Source organism: Chiloscyllium punctatum, chromosome 45 (genome assembly GCF_047496795.1).
Source record: "Chiloscyllium punctatum isolate Juve2018m chromosome 45, sChiPun1.3, whole genome shotgun sequence".
NCBI classification, from domain to species: Eukaryota; Metazoa; Chordata; class Chondrichthyes; order Orectolobiformes; family Hemiscylliidae; genus Chiloscyllium; species Chiloscyllium punctatum.
In genome coordinates this window covers 41,809,617-41,831,674 of record NC_092783.1, presented here as the reverse complement: position 1 = coordinate 41,831,674, position 22,058 = coordinate 41,809,617, and the positions used below count along the sequence as shown (strand labels likewise).

Here is a 22,058-nt window from a genome sequence, read left to right as displayed (position 1 = left end):
GAGAAGGACTTGGAGGGGAATTTGGAAGTGGTGAGGTTATGTTACACCTGCTTCCCTCGTTCCTCAAAGTTTGGAAGGTTTGGTTGAACGAACCTGGGTACTTTACTGTAATGCATCTTTTAAATGGTATACTTCGTTGACCACTGTGTGTGTGTGTGTGTGTGGGTGATGGAGGGAGTGAATGCTGAAAACTTTGACTCATATTCCAATTACGTTGGCTGCTTTGTCCTGCATGGTATCAGACTTCTTGAGTGTTGGTGGAGTTGTACTCATCCAGACAAGTAGAAAGTACCTCATCATTACTCCTGACTTGTGCTATGCAGTTTGTGGACAGACTTTGGAGAGTCGCGAGTTGAGTTACTTGCAACATAATTCCTAGCCTCTTGCAGCCTTTGAGGCCAAAGCATTCAAATAGTCCAGTTTGGTTCATGATTCATACAATAATGTTATTTACCTTGATTTATAACCCTACATTGTATAGAAAATTTTAGATTGTATGGTAGATGCCCTAAATAATACGGCTTTTTTTCCTTTTCTTCCAGATGGCATTCACAGCATTACAGCCCAATGTACACTGCAGGTCACGATTGTCACTGATGAAATGTTAAGCAACAGCATCACCTTACGTCTGGAGAACATGTCCCAAGAGAAGTTTCTCTCTCCACTCCTATCTTTATTTGTTGAGGGAGTAGCCACTGTATTGTCTGCTCTGAAAGAGAACGTTGTGATATTCAACATACAGAATGATACAGATGTCAGGGCAACTATTCTTAATGTCAGTCTGTCTGTCTTGTTACCTGATGGAGCTCATAATCAGTTTTTCTCATCGGAGGACCTGCAGGAACAGATTTATCTCAACCGTACCCTGCTGACAGCTATTTCCAAACAAAGAGTGCTCCCATTTGATGACAATATTTGCCTCCGTGAGCCTTGTGAGAATTACATGAAGTGTGTGTCTGTGTTAAAGTTCGATAGTTCCGCCCCGTTCATCACTTCAGATACAATCTTGTTTCGTCCCATCCATCCAATAAATGGCTTGAGGTGTAGGTGTCCTTCAGGATTTACTGGAGACTACTGTGAAACAGAAATTGATCTCTGTTACTCAAACCCATGTGGAAACAATGGGATTTGTCGGAGCAGAGAAGGAGGATACACCTGTGAGTGCTACGAAGACTACACAGGTGAGTTCGAAAAAGTCTGGTGCTGTTTCATTCCTCAGTTTCATTACAGGAGCATATGAGAAGAAAATCCTGTTTGAAATCAGTTTGCTTTGTCTTTCACAACTGCTTTTTTAAAACAATTAATGTACAGAATGTGTTCATCTGTGGTAGTGTGAGCATTTATTGCTAAACCTTAATTGTTTTTCTGATGAAGGGCTTTAGCCCGAAAAGTTGATTTTTCCTGCTCCTCGGATGCTCCCTGACCAGCTGTACTTTTCCAGCACCACTCTAATCTTGACTCTAATCTCCGGCATTTGCAGTACCCACTTCCGCTTAATTGTTTTTGATAAGGTGATGATGTTGTAGTCCGCATAAAGAAAGCCCTTCCACAGTGAGGTTAGCTACAGAGTTCTGGGATTTTGATCCAGTGTAGATGAAATAGTGATGATAGGTCTCTAAATCAGAATGGTATTTAACTTGGAGTGAAACGTACAAATGTTGGAACTCACAAGCACCTGCCTCTCCTGTCCTTTTGGATAGGTTTGGCAGGTGGTGTTGAAGAACTCTTAGTACATTTTTTGTAGCTTGTCTTGTAGCTGTATTCTTCCTGTAGTGGATGTTGTGTTGCCATATTGCAATAATCCAACAACTTCACTTACACAATCAGTTGTCTTTAGCTGCACGCTTCATTCTTCTTCAATACAATGTTGAGTTACCTGATAGTTCAGAACTAATAGGGCTCCCTGATGTTTTCTCCATGGCAATGCCTTGGCCAATCAGAGTTGACTTGTCAGTCAGTCAGCACCTTTTACTTCCATAGTATAAATTGCCGTGATCATTAGAATTCTGGCATTCTTACATTTGTCCTGTTAAGTGCATGGTGAAAGTTTCGGTGACATATCTCTTTATTCAGTAATATACAATTTTAAGTATAATATTTTAATAAAGAATCTTCTTCAATATTTATCTTATAGTCATCCCATGCCTATTTTCCTGACATCCATCAATACTAGGACAACATATTAGTGCAACACTTCCAGAAGAAATATAGTGAAAGTGATATGTCACAGACATGAAACATTTGGAGGAATGTTGTGCCCTCCCCCATGGTGTACTTGGGGATGGGAGTAAGAACATGAGAGGAAGAGTAGGCTATTTGGTCTGAAAAGCCTGCCTTCGAGTCAACAGCATCAGCCTCTGTCCTTTTAAACTGCAATGAATAAAGGCCTAACCAGTTTAACCATTCTTGATAAGTAAATAAGATGTGGGTGGGGAGTCCCATTGTTTTCTTGCCTCCGCATTCAATAAGCTTCCTGTCCTACTGCCAATCGGGAGTCCTTAGTTTGACAATAAGCTACTGGAGGTCCGGCAGGTCTAGTTAAATGGGACTTTTTCCACTGGAGCCCTTCGTACTGAGGAAGACCCAATGTTGCACTGTCAAATGCTTGATTGACATTTGATGTGGCGGCACTTCTGGAAAATTGTTCTCTACCTGACAGCTGAGACTGCTGTTCCCTCCATAAAACTGCATCCATTAATGCTGTTACTCTCTGAGATGGTCACATGAGGTGCTGCCTGACCTGTTGGGTATCATCTGCATTTTCAATTTTTATTCTGGATTTCCAGAATCTGCAGTATTTTGTGTTTGAAACTGAGTAAGATTTTCACCAGTTTAAAATCAATTATTTACTTAAGTTTTTTAAAAAAGCATTGGCTCATTAGCCATTAGTTGTGTTTAGCATTATTAAAAATGCTGTTTAATTCTACGTTTTTCTTTTTAATCCTCATTTTAAAAGCAAATATCAGAAATATGATAATAGAAAGCAAGTTTAACTTCCTTTTTCCCTCACACTATGTTAACATATGATCTATTTAGGTCAACAACTGACTTTTAAATTACTAAAGCTGTAAAGGAATAAAAGGCAATGGCAGTGATCAGTTGAGTGGTGTTCATATAGAATATTAACTCACTGTCTTACTCACTGTCAGAGCAGGCTCAGGGGGTAGGGAGAATGTAATTTTACAAAACGTCTAGTCTTTTCTATTTCTTAAAGTTTTATTATTATGGGCTTTTATATATATACATATATTATTTTAAATTTGTAAGCTTTTTTCCAATTAATTTACCAAGCATCTTATTCCACTGCAAAAAATCAGCCATGTAGGTCCATGCTTATGTTTTTCCCTTTTTCCCATTAATATTCCACCATTTTCCCAGGGTAGAACTAGGGGACATGGGGTTAAAACAAAAACGGGTAAGTTTAAAGGAGATGCGAGAGACAGGGTTTTACACAGAGGGTGGTAAGTATCTGGAATGTGCTGCAAGAGGAGGTGGTGAAGATGAATACCAGGTAGTGAATAGAGGCAAATGCACTGTGCAGAGACAAAAGATTTTTAATTTAGAAAGGCATCATGTGTCCAGCATAGTCTTGATGGGCTGAAGGGCCTGTTCCTGTGCTGTACTGTTCTTTGTTCTTTGTCCTTTGCTCTCATTCTTATACTATCCCAAAGACTCCTTATTGGATTGTATTCCACAGGCTTTGGTTGTCATCTACTACCTCACCTGGGTGGTCATTCTTTAGTGGAAAATTAGACATGAATTTTTTGATAAGTCATGGAAACTCCACTCCTTATGCAATAATGAGAGGGTTTCCCTAGGTAAAAGGCTTGCTTCATCTTCAGCCCCTATTTTTGCTGGAAAATCTCAGCAGATCTGGTAGCATCTGTGGAGAGAAATCAGAGTTATCATTTCAGATGCATTGACGCTTCCTCAGAACAGCCAGACCTGCTGAGCTTTTCCAGCAATTTCTGTTTTTGTTTAACATTTTGTGTGCAGTGACCCTTCTTCAGAACTGATCGTAGCTAGGAAAAAGTTGGCTTTTATGCAGAAGTTAGGGTAGCGAGAAGAGGTAAGGAGTAAATGATAGATGGAAATAGAGCCCAAAGAGAGTTGGCCAGACAAAGGAGTGGATAATGTTCAACTTAGGAGAATGAATAGCTGCTCATGGGAACTATTAGTGGCCAACAATGGGGTGTGTGTAATAGCAGACCATGTGTGAACAAGGCCTGGTGTGTGAGGGATGGAGGAGAGTGTGGGGAAGATGCTCAAGCCCTAAAATTGTTGAACTCCATATTGAGTCCAGAAGGCTGTAGAGTTCCAAGTGGAAAATGAGGTGCTGTTCTTCCAGCTTGCACTACACTTTTGCTGGAGCACTGCAGCAAGTCTGAGACAGATGTTGGACATGGAACACAGTGCTGTGTTGATGTGGCAGGCAAAGGGAAGCTCAGAATTTTTTTTGCAGACAGATGTAGGTGTTTTGTGAAGGGGTCATTTAGTGTGATTTACGTTTCCCCAGTGTAGAGGAGGCCACATTGTGAGCAGTGAGTGCAATAGACTAGATTTAATGAAGGATGGGTAAGGCACTGAATCATCTGGAAGGTGTGTTTGGGCCCTTGGATACTAAGGAGTGAGGAAGGAAGTGAGCAGGTCTTACACCTTCTGGGGTTGCAGGTGAAGGTGGAGCTGTCAAGTTTTGAAGTTATTTAAATCCCCCATCTTTAACTTTTGAAATGAAATATAAAGAGCCTGCTGTTAAGAAGAAAACTCAGTAATACAATTGTAATATTTATTTTTTGACAGAAGCCAGAAAGCTAACATTATAGCCTCATTATTGTTCACTCTCACAACCTATTGGTATCACATTGGTGGTGGTGTAGAATTCTGTAAACTCTGGAATACTTCCCCCAGATTGAAAAGTTGCAAATGTAGCCACACTTATTACAAAGAAAGGAATGAGAAAACTAGGAATTACAGATCTATTAGCCTCATGTCAGTAATAAGGATCTATACTAGAGAATGTGACAACAGGACACTTCGATAATAATGGTAAGGTGGAGCAGAGGCAATATAAATTTATAGAACAGAAATCACAGTTGATAAACCTTGGGAGTTTGAAGGTGTAAGTCACAGAATAGATAAGAGAAAGCTGGTAGATATGCTATACTTCAGTTTTCAGAAGGTTTTTGTGAGATCCCATACAAGAGGTTGGTATCCTGTTATTAAATTGAGAACACAAGGGTTTGGGGGAGTCTGCTGAGAACAGGTTAACAGACAGAAAACAGAGTAGGACAAAATGGGTCATTTTCCAGTTGCTCAGTTATGATTATTGATTGCTGCAAAGATCAGTGTTTGGGGACCTCCATTATGTGTAGTCATGTTAGATTTTGGTTATGGGGATTAAATGTAATGTGTCCAATTTTGAAGTTGTGTCAAACCTCAATGGAAATGTGAGCTATGAAGAAAATGCACAAAGTCTTCAGTGTGATATAGAGATGCCAAGTGAGCGGGCACAAAATTGGCACAGGGCTACAATGTGGACAAATATGGTTATTCACCTTGGCACAAAAAGCAGAAATGCAGGGTGACTATTATGTACCCTCACTGCCAGGATAACTCACCTAATTGCCCATAAATCAGCTCCTCAGGGCTGACAGGTGAACAAAGGCAGGTATCTCGATCTCTCACACGTCTGGGTACTGATGACTCAGGTTGCTAGAAGCTGCTGATTATCAGCGGTCTCAACAGGCAGACTGGGGGAATGGGTGATGCTGGTGGCATCCAGCAATGAGATGTGTGTCTTAGGTAAAGGCGGTTGGCATTGGAATTGAGGGCAGCCTTCATTGATCAATCCTTTGCTCCAATCTATGCTTCTGGTTGCCTCCAGATATGAGCAATTGGAGCCACCCCCACCCACACATACACTGGAACATAGGATGCCCCTTTGACACGAAGGTCACATGTTGATGTAGTGAGTGGGTGGTGGATAACAGTAGTAGGGTGCCTAATTCTTTTTTTTTCACACATGCGATTTAGCCCAGAGCACTAATTATGTGCCTATTAAACAGCTTGCCCGAGCACTTCTCAGACCTTAAAGCTGCCTCCAACTTGTTTATTGGGCCAGCTGGTTCAACTGCAGAATCCACTTGACCACTGAAAATGGGGACATTTGGAGCTGCTTTCCCCACGGTAGGTGTGTCAAACTGGAAGACTTACCAACTCTGCACACCTGCCTCATGAGCAAAGATCTGAGTGAAAGTGAGTATGGATGGGCTATTTCAATGTGAATGGTGTTCCGGCCAAAACCAATTTTGCAACCAAACTAACACCCATGGCTTCCAGCAGAGGGCTAGGATCAGGAATAAAATCCTGCGGAATTTATTGTTATTTCTTCCCCAGCCTCTGAGGTCTATTGCAGAACTCCTGTTGCCACCTCAGCTCAGCCAAGCTAACTCAGTTTACAGCTTTGGAATTTTCTAGCCTGTAAATGTTCAGCATTTGAGCAAAGACCTTTTGGATTCTCAAATGGATTAGCTTCAGCGCAAGTGGACCAATAACGTTCTGTGAACTCATCTTATGTATTGCATAGAAGAGGGTGATGAATGAGAAAGTTGACATTTGGGTAAATGTTCAAGTTTTTCTGCTTAATATTGTGTCATAGTCGCTCAGTGTTTAGCACTACTGCCTTACAGCACCAGAGACCTGAGTTTGATTCCAGCCTCGGGTGACTGTGTGAAGTTTGTACATTCTCCCCACGTCTACGTGTGTTTCCTCCTGATGCTCTGGTTTCCTCCCACAGTCCAAAGATGTGTAGGTTAGGTAAGTTGGCCATGCTAAATTGTCGATGGTGTTCAGGGATGTGTAGGTTAGATGCATTAGTCAGAGGGTAATGTAGAGTAATTAAGTAGGGGAATGGGTCTTGGTGGGTTACTGTTCAGAGGGTCTGTGTAGGCTTGATGGGCCAAATGGCCTGTTTCCACACTGTAGAGATTCTATGATTCTATAGAATATTGATGATATATTAGACTATTAAAGGATTGTTTCCTCATTTAGCTAATGTTGGTGGGATAATTTTAAGCTTCCTATGAAGTGGCTGATCTCAATCCGATTTCATTTGATCTTTGATCCATTGCAAAACTACAATAATAAGATTGCAAATAGAGGCAACAGGGTTTATACAGAGAGAGAGAGAATTATTATGAGAGTAAGTGGATTTTTCACAGAAGGCTTGTATTCCTTCACCATTTCTCTTCCCTTTATACTTCTGATGAGTCTGCCATAAATATTCTCTTGGCTTCAATATCATCAGTCAATTCTGTAAGAACATTTATGTCTCTGATAGATTATAGATACTATTTAATGGGCCTATAACAGTAAGATACTTGTGAATTGGGTACCTCTGATCCTGTGTAGGCTCCAACATAATTTGCTTATTATTAGGAATGTGCCCTGAAGAGCACCTGGGTAAAGTGAGAACAATTCCAAACTTTCAACTGGCTTAATTTGCGTTTAAAATGTGAATGAACCTTTTTCACAGCATGACTTCTTTTCATCACTCAGTGCAACATCCAAGTTATATTGATTGTAATAACTTTGTTCTTTGAGATAGGGCCACTTTGCACTAGGCAGAATTGCACTTTTGAAAGTAAGTCACGCTGTTACTTTGATGATTCTGGAATGTGCAAAAGTGGGCGGCACGGTGGCACAGTGGTTAGCACTGCTGCCTCACAGCGCCGGAGACCCGGGTTCAATTCCCGCCTCAGGCGACTGACTGTGTGGAGTTTGCACGTTCTCCCCGTGTCTGCGTGGGTTTCCTCCGGGTGCTCCGGTTTCCTCCCACACTCCAAAAAATGTGCCAGTCAGGTGAATTGGCTAAGCTAAATTGCCCGTAATGTTAGGTAGGGGTAGATATAGATGTAGGGATATGGGTGGGTTACGCTTCGGCGGGGCGGTGTGGACTTGTTGGGCCGAAGGGCCTGTTTCCACACTGTAAGTAATCTAATCCCTCAGTATTTCAAAACTGACACCAAAAAAAATTTAACGCATTTCTCAATCAAGGGCCAAATATAGTTCTTCAGCAAGTTCGTCTTCCAATGGCTCCAGGGATATTGCTAATTGACCAGAAATTAGATTAGATGAGATTACAGCGTGGAAACAGGCCCTTCGGCCCAACAAGTCCACACCGACCCGCCACCCACCCATGCCCCTACATTTACCACGACGGGCAATTTAGCATGGCCAATTCACCTGACCTGCACATCTTTGGACTGTGGGAGGAAACCGGAGCACCTGGAGGAAACCCACACAGACACGGGGAGAATGTGCAAACTCCACACAGTTAGTTGCCTGAGGTGGGAATTGAACCCGGGTCTCAGGCACTGTGAGGCAGCAGTGCTAACCACTGTGCCAACGTGCCGCCCATTAGACTATGGAATATGTACTATGGAATGTCTAATGGAACTTTGAGAATCTATCCTTTGTAACCTGATCATGGCTTTGTGAGAAACATTGTATATTTTAAACATAAAACTTCCAGGTTAAGTTGATAAAATCTTGAAGTATCAAAGTGCTGGGGTACTTTATGGTTTTTATTTTAAAAATCTCAGTCCTTAATTTCCTGCTGTAGTTTTACCTTGGACAAAGATCCATTAGCCAAACAGACATAGCGGATATAATGTATTGGGTAGTTGTTAGTTCAGTTAATTGTGAAGAGAAATGCAACAGTTTTGTTGATCGCCATTTCTCATTCGGTACGTTTGATTGTGTGGAACAGCAGTACAGCAATAATGACACTTACCATGGACACTTTCCAAGAATATGTTGTCATTTTATTTGATATCAGGCTTTCATTTTAATTTTCGACTTCAATTTGCAATAATGGCTTCAAACAACTTCTTGTCATGTTTAAGTTATGTGAACTCTGAAAGCTGCAAGAAGAAGCTTGTTTTAATTCCCTCAAACTATGTCTGCAAGAAAATTGAGAAACTCGATATTTAAGTATATTATTTTGCTTAACACATGTCCATACATATAACTCAACATTCTGCTGTATGGGATAATATACATAAAATTGCATGCATAATACTTCAGATGCTGGAAGCTTGAAATAAAAACGGAATATGTTGGAAATCCATGCATATAATGCAGTATCTGTAGAGGGAGAAAGTTAAGGGTAACATCAGAACAAAGGGTCTTAGACCAAAAGTATTAACACAACCTTTCTCCCATCACACTTACTGCTGAGTATTCACAAGAAGATTTTAAAAATGTATTAACATTTTTAGCCTGTGTGTCACCCCTGTAGTTTTAAGGCATAAACTTAGATATTTCCAATCTGTGTAATTGTCATGAGAGGCTCTCCGTTTAAAATTTAAAATAGGCTATTGCCAATGTTAATACAATGAAGTAAGCATTTGAGGCTACAGTATACATTTATTTCTATCTAAATTTTTAGAATTTTTGAAAGGATAGCACTTCGTTCATATTCCTTTGCCTCATTCTTCCCACCGAAATCAATCTCTTCACATTGTCTATGTTAAATTTCATCTGTCATATCTTTGCCCATTTCATGAGTTCTGCATGTCCTCCCGAAGTCTGTTACTATCCCCCTCATTGTTTACTACATTTCTGGGTTTTAGAAAATCCATCACCTTTGAAATTGGGTCCTGTATACCTGAGCCCAGGACAGCAATTTGTCTCAAAAAGAGCAATGACTCTAACACCGCCCTTCATTGGATACCATTGAACACTTCCTACCAATAAACCTGTTGTTATGTGATTTTTAACTTTGTACCAATGTGAAAACACCCTTTAATTTTGTTTTCTGTCTCTCAGCCAATGTTCTTAAGACTATACACATGAAATACATAGTATCAACCACAGTATCCTCATCAAACGTCTCTATTACTTCATCAAAGAACTCTGAGAATTTGGTCAAACACAAATTGTTTTTAATAAACTGATGCTCACTTCTGTTTATTATCTCACATTTTCCAAGTTGAGCAATGGACGCTGGACTTCAAGGTGTTTGACATGGTAGACTGGTTAGCAACGTCATATCGCTTGGAATCCAGGGAGACCTAGCCAATTGGATACAAAACTGGCTTGAAGATAGAAGTCAGAGGGTGGTGGTGGAGGGTTGGTTTTCAGACTGGAGGCCTGTGACCACCGGTGTGGTTCAAGGATCAGTGCTAGATCCAGTGCTTTTTGTCACCCAAATCATATAAATGATTTGGATGTGAACATGGGAGGTCTGCTTAATAAGTTTGCAAGTGGCAACAGATGGTGTCGTGGACAGTGAAGAAGGTTATCTCATGGTACAATGGGGCCTTGGATCAAATGAACCGATGGGCTGAGGAGTGGCAGATGGAATTTAATTTAGATAATTGTGAGGTGCTGCATTTTGGTAAGGCAAATCAGGGCAGGACTTACACACTTAATTGTAAGGTCCTTGGGAGTATTGCTGAACAAAGAGACGAATGTGGAGTTGCAGATAGACAGAGGAGTGAAGAAGGCATTTGGTAAAGTTGCCTTTATTGGTCAGTGCATTGAACATATTAGTTGGGATGTCATGTTGTGGCTATACTGGATTTTGGTCAAGTCACTTTTGGAATACTGCAATCAATTCTGATCTTCCTGCTGTAGGAAATATGTTGTTAAACTTGAGAGGGTTCAGAAAAGATTTGCTCGGATGTTGCCGGGAATGGAGAGTTTGAACTATAGGGAGAGGCTGAATAGGTTGGGGCTATTTTCCCTGGAGAATCGGAGGCTGAAGGATAGAAGTGTATAAAATTATGAGGGGCATGAATAGGGTGAATAGGTAAGGTCTTTTTCAAAGGGTAGGGGAGTCCAAAACTAGAAGGCATAGGTTTAAGTTGAGAGGGAAAAGATTTAAAAGGGACCTAAGAGCAACTTCTTCATGAGGGTGGCGCGTGTATAGAATAAATTGCCAGAGGAAATAGTAGAACATTTAAAAAGCATCTGGATGGGTACTTGAATAAGAAAGGGTTAACAGGAATTAAAAACCAAAAGAACTGTGGATGCTGGAAATCAGAAACAAAAACACAAATTGCTGGAAAAGCTCAGCAGATCTGGCAGCATCTGTGATCAGAAATAATGTTTTCGGGTTGAGTGACCCTTCATCAGTACAGGGGTTTGAGGGATATGGGCCAAATGCTGGCAAGTGGGACTACATTTAATTTGGATATCGAGTCAACATGGATGAGTTGGACTGATGAGTCTGTTTCCATGCTATACAACTCTATGACTCTAATGTATTTTTAGCTGCCAGTGCTTTCCACTTTAATCATTCTTGCCATTCGCAACTTTCTCACTGCTATTATGCTTCTCTGAAATATCCTCTTACTGTTCCTCCTAATTTGACACCTTTGTGCTTTGCTCCCTATACATTACATTGAAGCAAGCACTCACTGCATGTACTCTAATTCATCCTTTGCCAGGTATTCAAACTATCAATTTCTGTAAAATTCTTCTATTTTTCTTAAGCCATTCCATTTCTTAAAACTGGAGCTTGACATTTTGTTAGTGCTGCTTTTTGTATTCATTGTCCTTTGCCATTTTCCTTACACTTGGCAGTACTAGTTAAAACCTTTTCATGTCAGCTTCTCAATTATAAAGAAGCCAACTATGTTTGGCTATGAACACTGCTCCAGTTCTTGTGCAATGCTGCACTCTACTCCACCTCACTTATTTATGAAGATTAAGAGACTCAGCACAGCACCCAGGAAGTCAGGAACGGTAGCAATCCAGCCCTGTGCGTAATAATTGCCTCACATGACACTCGTCCCTGCCTTGCTTCTAGAACAGGACTGGAGGACATACATTGTTAAACACTTGTGGATAATTTGTCTCAGAATTCCAGTGTTTAAAATTTAGAAACGAGTGAAAGTGTGTAATGATATTTGGTGAATCAATAATGACTGTCAAAAGAGAACACATTTTTTGAAGTGAGGGAGTAAAGCAAATAAGTCTTAGGGTAGGACATGTTAAGATTGTAAACTGTGGAATTTTATTATCTAGGAACCATTTTAACTTTTTATAACTTGAACTACATGCTGGTAATTGTGATCAAATTACTCAAAGAACTGAAAGCATGATCAGGTTACAACTCCCAGTGTGCACTGCTGATCTTCCAACCAATTGAAGAAGATTACAGGGTGAATTTAATCATGTTTCCATGGTAACAGTTGAAGACCCTGGTTAACACCAGTATTTTTCTTGTTTCTTTAATAGACGATAAAACGGATTGTTTGTTTGAATTTTCAACTTTCTGTGTCTAAGTAGTTGCATAGTAAGCATTAGACACTTTTTGGTTGAGTTTCATGGTCGTTCCAATAGCAGAGTAATTATGTTTTTTGAACCATCCATGCCCAAAAATGCTGCTTTGTGCCCATTGTTTTAGTGAATTTTGTGACAGAATTGTGCACTGAAATAGCAAAATACTGCTTTGATTCTTTGATGGCCAGCTGGTCTGTTTTGTAGGTTAGATGGGAGTTGCACATTGGGACCCTGCAGAATCATCAACCAAGCAGACTCCACATGAAGATTCCACTGGACAGATCCCCAATGCCTGAAACCCTTGAAAGTAACCACTTAAATATGAACATTTTAAGGGTTCTGATGCAATTAAGTGGCTACTTACCCTGACACCTTAACCCACCTGCAGAGCTGGTTTGGATCATTTTTGCCACTCAGCACCAACATGCATGTATTTCTGTAATAGCAATCCAGAGTGAGACACCTTATTTAATATTTCACCTTTGTGATTCGGGCTCAGTAACACCATTTGTTGTGTGCCTGTCACCATCTGCTGACATTAAGTATAACTGAATAGCATATCAGGAATTTATTTGCATATTTATATTTATGTAATTTATATCACCTCGTGTCTGCGTGGGTTTCCTCCAGATGCTCCGGTTTCCTCCCACAATCCAAAAATGTGCAGGTTAGGTGAATTGGCCATGGTAATTTGCCCGCAGTGTTAGGTAGATGTAGGGGAAATGTAGGGGAATGGGTCTGGGTGGGTGCGCTTTGGCGGGTCGGTGTGGACTTGTTGGGCCGAAAGGCCTGTTTCCACACTGTAAGTAATCTAATCTATCTAATTTTATCTATCTAATTTATGTGCATATTCAATGAATACATTGTTTACTGCTAAAGATAGCAGAAATATGACTTTCCGGGAACCTGTGGTTTGACCTGTGGATCCTTTTGAAGTCTTGCCTCTTCTGCATATAATGGAAATATTTCAAAATTCTGAATAAGAGGAGCAAGAAAGACATTGTACCAAGGAGAAGGTCAGGCTTGTATGATTCTCTAAAGTGAACAACAGTGTTTCCTTTCCAATTACTCAAAATTAAGTTTAGCATTTACCTTACACAGACCTTTATTCTTGTAGACTGGGTCTGTCTGACTTGGCTCTTAAACACCCATCAAAGTCTGAATGACATACACTCGGTTCTGCTATAACACGGTAGTTCCATTCTCGTGCAACCCCATGTTATAAGAAATCATGTAATAGCAGCACCATTTAAGCTAATAGGGCTGGAATCGCATCATAACCAATGCACTCCTTTAAAGTTCACCAATTTGTCAATTGTGTTGTAGCGAATTTCCATTAAAAAAAACATGCGTTATAGCAGAATGACCTGTGATCATTGAGGCTTTTACCTGCGTCAGACAGACACCTTAAAGTAGAGTATAAGGATCTCTCTTGTCGTAATAGTAGAGTCCCTATGTCTGGATGAAGAAGCCAATTACAAGTGTCTTCTGCCCCAGAGATTTGTAATCTCTATACAGCTCAATTAGAACATACATTAAAATAAGCAGCAGAATTCAACAAAGATGAGGCACTATGTTATTAGAAATTATTTTAACTGTGTGGCTGCAGGCTGAGTTTTAAATCATCCCCTTTCAAATAATGATTACAGTTGTTCAAAAAAGGTCAGAAATCCCTTTCTGAAATAAAGCAAATTGTCTCACATACATCTCAAGGTAGGTTGCTGGAAGGAATGCAATGTGCAGTTTTAGCCTGGTATGGTAGTGCAGATTTACTCTTTACAGACCATATTTTTTTTTGTTTCCCCTGGTGTCACTATTTTAGATTGATTGTGTCATTAAGGAATGACGACTGCAGGGAAAGGTACTTTGGCAGTAGCTATGCCTGTGTTGGTTTCCACAAAGTGCTCTGGTTTCCTCCCTCAGTCCAAAAATGTGCAGGCTAGGTGGATTGGCCATGCGGAATTGCCCCACAGTCTGCCCCAATTGCCCCAATTGCCCCAATTGCACAGACTTGATGGGCTGAATGGCCTCTTTGGAGAATGTGGATTTGAGACTGGCAACTGTCTACCACTCACACAAGTTTTCTACAATCTTGATGAATCTGCTGAGTTGGATTAAACATGTTCTTCATGGCTGATAATAGAATACTGTGTTCCCCATTGTAGAAACACAGAGTGAGATATGAGAGGGCAATTGAGAGGGCAAGCCAGTCTTAACTTTGGAGATGTAACAAAGATGATGCTGTACAGCAAAACAAGTATTAAGATTGGACAGGTTAGGTAGACTTGACTGCAAATAAAATAAGTTGAAGAAATGTTAGGTTATATTTTAATTGCCATAATGAGAGATTTTCTCAATCTGTACACCAAGGGCAAGTATAGCTGGGGGCTACACCTATTCACTCCTCACCCCTCAGTCAGTGAACCTTCCATCCTTTAACACAGGAAATCGTGAGTCAGTGATGCCTAATTACCCTTTGTGTGCACATAGTGATGGTTACTTTATTCCCTTTTAATTTTCTCTCAGTTGCAGGTACTATCTTGTACACTAGCGTGTGATCCACACCCACCTGTTCTAAGAACTTGCTGGCATAGTGACACTTGTATACAGCAATGTATGCTAGCGGACATTATGACACCAAAGACTAAGCAAAATCTGTGTTGCCTAATGTGTCTATTGATTTGCTTGCATTGAATTATGCAAAGATACTATTCTGTCCAAACAGTTCTTGTCAGTGCTGAAGGACCATACAAGAAAATAGTTCCAAGCATATTCACTCACCCAGTTTCCATTATCCTCCAGCCCTCTTTTTCTTCATCTAAGAATCTTGCTAAGGTTCCAATTTTATTTCTGGTTGGGTTATAGAGTCAGAGAGGTGCACAGCACGGAAACAGACCCTTGGGTCCAAGTTGACCATGCCAACCAGATATCCGAAACTAAAACTAATCTCGTGTCATTTGCCAGCACTTGGCCTATATCTCTTTAAATCCTTCCGATTCATATAACCATCCAGATGCCTGTTAAATGTTGTAATTGTACCAGCCTCCACTATTTCCTCTGGCAGCTCATTCCAGACACACACCAACCTCTGCGTGAAAAAGCCCCTCAGGTCTCATTTAAAATATTCCCCCCCCCTCATCCTAAATCTATGCCCTCTAGTTCTGGACTCCCCCGCCCTAGGAAAGGTTGAGATTGGATTTTACCAATGTAAAATAGGCCCTTTCTGAACCTCAATAACGGGCTGCCAATTCACTTCCTGAATCGGAAGTGACTTTAGACATGCAGAAAATTGGGAAGCCCACACTTCCATACGTATTGTTGTAGGGAAGGAGTCTTGTGTGATAAATATGGAGGTTTGGGAGGTATTGCTCAGAGAAAGCCTGAGCTATTACTTGTGAGGCTCCAAAGATTTTCTATTCCTGGTGATCTCTCCAGGAAGGATTATCTCCTTGTCCCAGATCATCCTTTGGAATGGTTTTATCTAATGGGAAAGCAGCAACATCTTGTTTATTTTAGTCAATGATAAGGTTGCAATCGGAGCCCAATAACATTATCCGTCTATGCACATGAATAAAGACCCATGTTTATATCAAGCTGTGTACATACATCAATCTGTAAAGTATCGCACAGGCGTTATGATAAATACTCTATGGCTGTGCAACAAAACCTGAAGTTACTATGCCTTGCAAAAACTGGCTATGTGCACCAACAAAAGTTTGTGACCAGGACCCCACCAGCTTTGGGCAGGTGGTACAGGCTCAAGTTCAGAAACCAGTACCAAACTCATGCAGTTGACTCTGTTTGTTGCACTGTGAATAAGTAAGAGTTATTTTTGTTCCCCACCCATTGAGTTGTCAACAGGCAGATAGGGTTAAAACCACCCTCCATCTTATCTGTCTACGTTGCAGCTCACTAGATAGCAATCAATATTGGACACTTCTAAAGTTCGACCCAGGGTCACTGAGGTTAACTAAAGCAATTAATATTTAGCTTTTCCTTAAGTCAGATGATCAGGTAACTCAGCATATTTCAAATTGAGTATTTCCTGTTTAATTTTGTACCAGACAGTTCCTTTCTGAATTAGACTAATGAAAAAGCATGAAACATTGCTTTAAATAACTATGTCAGTTATTTACTATGGGTTAAAATGAATTTCTACTTTCAATGAAGACAGACAAACTTTTAGGAAAAAAGGTAGTTAGCTATAAAACACATGAAGTATGTTTCACTGGTAGTAACTCCACCAGTTCATACCTTGCCATATCCTCCCTCTCCTGGAAAACAGCAAATTGTTGTTGAACATGGTTGCCCTGTCCATTGGTTTTCCTGTTTATTCATTCCACAGCTTTATTAATCTGTGTGGCCAGAAGCAACTCCATCTGATTGCCTTTCTTACTTTTGCTTTGCAATTTTTAAATACCTCTTGCTGGTATTTGAACTATCACTGAAGTGGAACATTTATCTCGATCTGCTTCTGAACCAATTCCTTTCATTAGCTTTAAAAAGAAATTACTTCAAAAATGCTTTGAGTGAATCAGCCCAACTTAGTGAACCTTTTCAAAAAATCAAAATTCTCATTACAGAATCAGCTGTTGGCTTGTCCAATCAAAATGTAATGATTTTGTTTCTAATGCTTTGTTTAGTAATTTAGTGTGGAATTCAGATATTTTAACTTCACTTCTCATCTGCTTAGCTGTAATTGTTTCCTTTTGTTATCATTCCATTTTCTGTATCAGAGAGTAGGTAAGACAGCACTGTAGAATTCCCTCAAGTTGCAAAAGATATTCAATAATAGACTGATAGAAAGTCTGTGGAGTCCAATATATCTGTTCGCTATGAAATCTGTGTAAATTGCACTGGCTGGCATGTTGACCTAGTTAAGCATTGCTTGCTGTGCCTGTCAGAATCACCAGGCTGGAATATAATGCAAAGTCCTGGGAAAGTCTTAAGGAAAATGATAGAAATCTCACGAGTATACTTAGTTGCTTTAACAAAAGAGACGGCTTTATGTACAACTTTTTTGTTCCAGTTAAGCCAACTGAAGGAGGGTCACACAAACAAATCAAGGATCCAGTATAAAAGACAAGTAAAATACTAGTATTATTTGATCAGTTGAACATTGCGAGTTTGAAGTATTTTATAAATATTCAATGATAGCGTTGTTAAGAAGGTGTATGGTGTTTTGGCTTTCATTAACGGGAGATTGAGTTTAAGAGCCGTGAGGTTTTGCTGCAGCTCTATAAAGCCCTGGTTAGAACACATTTGGAATATCGTGTTCAGTTCTGGCCGCCTCATTATAGGAAGGATGTAGCTGTTTTAGAGAGGGTTCAGAGGAGATTTACCAGGATGCTGCCTGGATTGGAGGGCAGGTCTTATGAAGAGAGGCTGAGTGGGCTAGGGCTTTTCACACTGGAGAGAAGGAAGAGAGGTGACTTGATACAAATATACTAGGTAATGAGAAGCATAGATAGAGTAGATAGCCAGAGACTTTTCCCCAGGGCAGAAATAGCTGTCACGATCAGGCATAATTTTAAGGTGATTGGAGGAAGGTATAGGGGAGATGTCAGAGGTAGGTTTTTTACCACTACTGCTAGCAGTGCATTCCACACACCCGCCACTCTCTGTGTAGAGTCAGATACATTAGGGACATTTAAGTGACTGCTGGACAAGTGCATGGATAGCAGTAAATTGAGGGGTGTGTAGGTTAGGTTGATATTAGATTAAGATAAATGCTCGGCATAACATCGTGGGCCGAAGGGCCTGTTTTGTGCTGTACTTTTCTGTGTATTAGATTTATTCTCAATGTTTACAGTTTATTTAGTGCTTGTTTTTACATGTTGTTCCCATGCATTATTGAATTTCACAAGCGAAAAAATTCGATAATTTTCATTTCCTTACTTTGTAATTTTTGTCCCTTTCTGATTCTTGTCGACAGTATTGACTCCTTTCTATGGTATAGTTCCTCATCTGCCAATCACAACTTGCGCAGATTACAAAGCAGTTTTGATGGTGAGTGCTGGCAGGTTATTTCATTGTGGGAGAGCTCTGTCCTCACTCAATTCCCACATCTTCAGCAAGGATGGCTGGATAGTGAGGCCAATTATGCTGCCATTAATCTTTTCTCCACTAGGATCAGCTGAGCATCACTGACTGGACATTGAACCTGGCTTAACCCCTCAATGAGTGCAACGTTAGTGAGGGATTGAGGAAATGTGTTTATCTTCTTGACATATTTCTCATTCCAATGACGACACATAATGCACAATTCCATTCCATTCTGTCATTTGCACATATTGCCAACATGAGGCATTCTGATAACTTTGGTACTTGGCTGTTCCGAAGCTAATTGATTATTATTGCTATTTCATTACTTCTAAACACTTATTAATTCAACCAGTGAGGAGATTGTGTCACTCAAATTTTGCAAAATGACAGCTTTGCCAGTTAGAATCCTGCAGGACCTGAGCTAATCAGTAATTGATGTCACAAAGGAATAACATTCCTGTCTGGCTATTGTGAAACAACTAGTCAGCGCCGAGTCATATGTGACAGAACTGAAATGTGTGAAATGCTGAATTTTTGAAATCAAGTCTCACAGAGAACGGCTTTTAAGGCTTGTGCTGCAGTGACAATATCCCAACCTCTTAGCAAGAAGATTCTGGTTGAAATCATAACAGACCCAGAGATGTTTCAATACTTGTCTTAATGGGTTAATTAACTTTTTAAAAGAGAATAGCATTTCTCTTTGAAAGCTATTTTCTTTCTGAAATATTGCACATGGTGGATTGATAATAGATAGATAATCTACTTTAAAACTTTCCTAATTGACTCTTCATTTGGATTATAATCCAAATTATTTATACAATGGATGTTGGTTTGCTCGCTGAGCTGGGAGGTTCATTTCCAGACATTTCGTCACCCTACTAGGTAACATCTTCAGTGGGCCTCAGACGAAGCAGTGTACCTGATTCCTGCATTCTATATATATATGTTTGCGAAATCCAAACATATAAATAGAAAGCAGGAGTCACGTACACTGCTTCACCTGAGGCCCACTGAAGATGTTATCTAGTAGGATGATGAAACATCTGAAAATGAACCTCCCAGCTCAACAAGCAAACCTATATCCAAACCCCAACCTGAGCTGCAAATCTTCTCAAAACTTGCTATTTAGACAATAGCTAATTATTAAACAGCCAGACATTCCTAGATTAATTGTTGTTTCAAATTAAGGCATAAACAGATGGAATAGCTTCAAGCCATTTTATTTTCTTCTTGCTGTGACATTCACACAATTGAATCAGTTGTCATAAATTAACCAACTTTTTTACCCTAGTCAAGCAGTGCTCTAAAAGCTAGTGTTTACAAATAAACCTGTTGGACTATAACCTGGTGTTTGTATGATTTTTAACTTTGTCCACCCCAGTCCAACAACGGCACCTCCACATCAAAGTTAGTGACTATTAGCATTAAGACCCCTGGCACAACCACCAATCGAATGCATATTAAGAGGTCTTGAGATAGTGTAAATTGGTGTGATATGCGCATAGGGTAGTCTTCAGGTACAGGTAAATGTTTGTCAGTAAATGACCATTTATTGTGCCGTTGGATTTTTGTAGAAAAGTTGTTGAAAATGTGGATTACATAGGCTCACCATTGAGCAATGCATCTTCATTGTGTATTCCAGTGAAGTAAGGACAAAGGCAGGTATAGCTATCAGGATGCTTGAGGTTTTAGCATGGGCAAACAGCAAATTTGGAAAGAAAGGGAATAGCAATCCAATTACATGGAATTCTGGGTGCCTTCCTCTTGCACAGAGCTATTTTGTTAGATCTCTGAAAGTTGGTCATCTTACCGAAAAACATTCCATATATCCTGAAAGAATTAGAAATGGTGTTGGAGATGGGTTAGTTTAAACTATCAGGCACTGTGATACTCCAAGAAGGGAGTCTGAACTGCAAAGAAGATTTACAACTATGTTGCCAGGGTTGGAGGGTTTGAGATATAGGGAGAGGCTGAATAGGCTGGGGCTATTTTTCCTGGAGAGCCAGAGACTGAGGGGTGAACCTACAGAGGTTTATAAAACCATGTCAGGCATAGGTAGGGTGAATAGACAAGGTCATTTCTCTGGAGTGGGGGGTGTCCAAGACTAAAGGGCATATGTTTAAAATAATTAGATTAGATTAGATTCGATTAGATTAGATTCCCTACAGTATGGAAACAGGCCCTTCAGCCCAACAACTGACATTCCGAAGAGTAATCCACCCAGACCCATTCCCCATATTTACCCCTAGCTAATGCACCTAACACTATGGGCAATTTAGCATGGCCAATTCACCTAATCTGCACATCTTTGGATTGTGGGAGGCAACCGGAGCACCTAGAGGAAACACACGCAGACACGAGGAGAATGTGCAAACTCCACACAGTCACCTGAGGCAGGAATTGAACCTGGGTCCCTGGCAATGTGAGGCAGCAGTGCTAACCACTGAGTCACTGTGCCGCCCCATGAGAGGGGAAAAATTTAAAAGGGACCTGAGGGCAACTTTTTCACACAGAGTGTATGGAATGAGCTGTCAGAGGAGGTGGTGAAGGCTGGCATAATTATAACATTTAGAGTCATACAGTCACAGAGATATTCAGCACAGAAACAGACCCTTTGGTCCAATTCGTCCATGCCAACCAGCTATCCTAACCTAATCTAGTCCCATTTGTCAGCACATGGCCCAAAACTCTCTCAACCCTTTCTATTCATATACCCATCCAGATGCCTTTTAAATGCTGCAATTGTAGAAGCCTCCAGAGGCACCTGGATGGGTACATGAATAGGAAGGGTTTAGAGGGAAATGGGCCAAATACTGACAAATGGGGCTGGATTTATTTAGGATATCAGGTTGGCATGTTTGAGTTGGACCGAAGGGTCTGTTTCCATGCTGTACAGTTGTATGACTCTAAATTCAGGTGCAGCATTGTTGACCATTCATCAATTCAGTTTTGTTATTCTACATTGATTTTTGTTTCTATCTCATCAATTACTTCCTCCTTCCCCAGTTAACAACCATTAAGGTAGTTATAAATGTTGGTAGTTATTCCTGAACTCTAAAGATCTTTTGAAATTTCTTGTATATTCATTCCAAGTTGTTGCATTAACATTAATTTTTAATTCCAGTCTTGTTATGGTGACAAATTTCCCATCCCTGCCTCCTCCCTGTCATGTTTTGTATGTAGTGTGTTAGTAATAGAGGAAGCTTTAACTTAACTACGTATATAAATTGCACTTAGGATTGTTGGTGAGCTCAGCTCTCTCTCTGTCAGTCTATCTTGGCAATAATCACACGACACCATGTTATAGTCCAACGGGTTTGGTTGGAAACACTAGCTTTCAGAGCACAATGCACCTGTTGGATTATAATCCGGTGTCGTGTGATTTTTGGCCATGTCCAATCCAGTCCAACACCGGCACCTCCACTTCAAATATATGTTGTGACTAACACTTGGCTGGTGCCATTTCAATCTTATGTTGTCATGGCAAGGGACTCAATCCAACAATAACTGGTTTTATGATCAACAGATATGTGTTAAACAGCTTTCTTTTTCTGATAAGCGCTTCATTTCTGTGCATCGACCCTCAGCCCCACTATTGTGCATCAACTGTTGCCCAGTTAATGTTCAATGTACTCAGTACAGATTGAATTTAAGAACATAATTTACCCTTAAAATTAGGCAACATATTCACCAACCCATCCATGGAAATAATTCCTTTC

General features: G+C 40.3%; 1 protein-coding gene across 4 annotated transcripts in view; it reads left to right on the top strand.

Moving 5' to 3' along the window:
* The window catches only part of celsr2 (cadherin, EGF LAG seven-pass G-type receptor 2), a 327,026-nt gene that overhangs the window by 108,610 nt on the left and 196,358 nt on the right, over positions 1–22,058 (top strand). For all 4 annotated transcript variants that reach the window (XM_072563587.1, XM_072563585.1, XM_072563586.1 and 1 more), the window contains exon 2: positions 543–1,181. In XM_072563587.1, the coding sequence (XP_072419688.1) occupies positions 543–1,181 (639 nt within the window). The remainder of the gene's footprint in view (positions 1–542; positions 1,182–22,058) is intronic.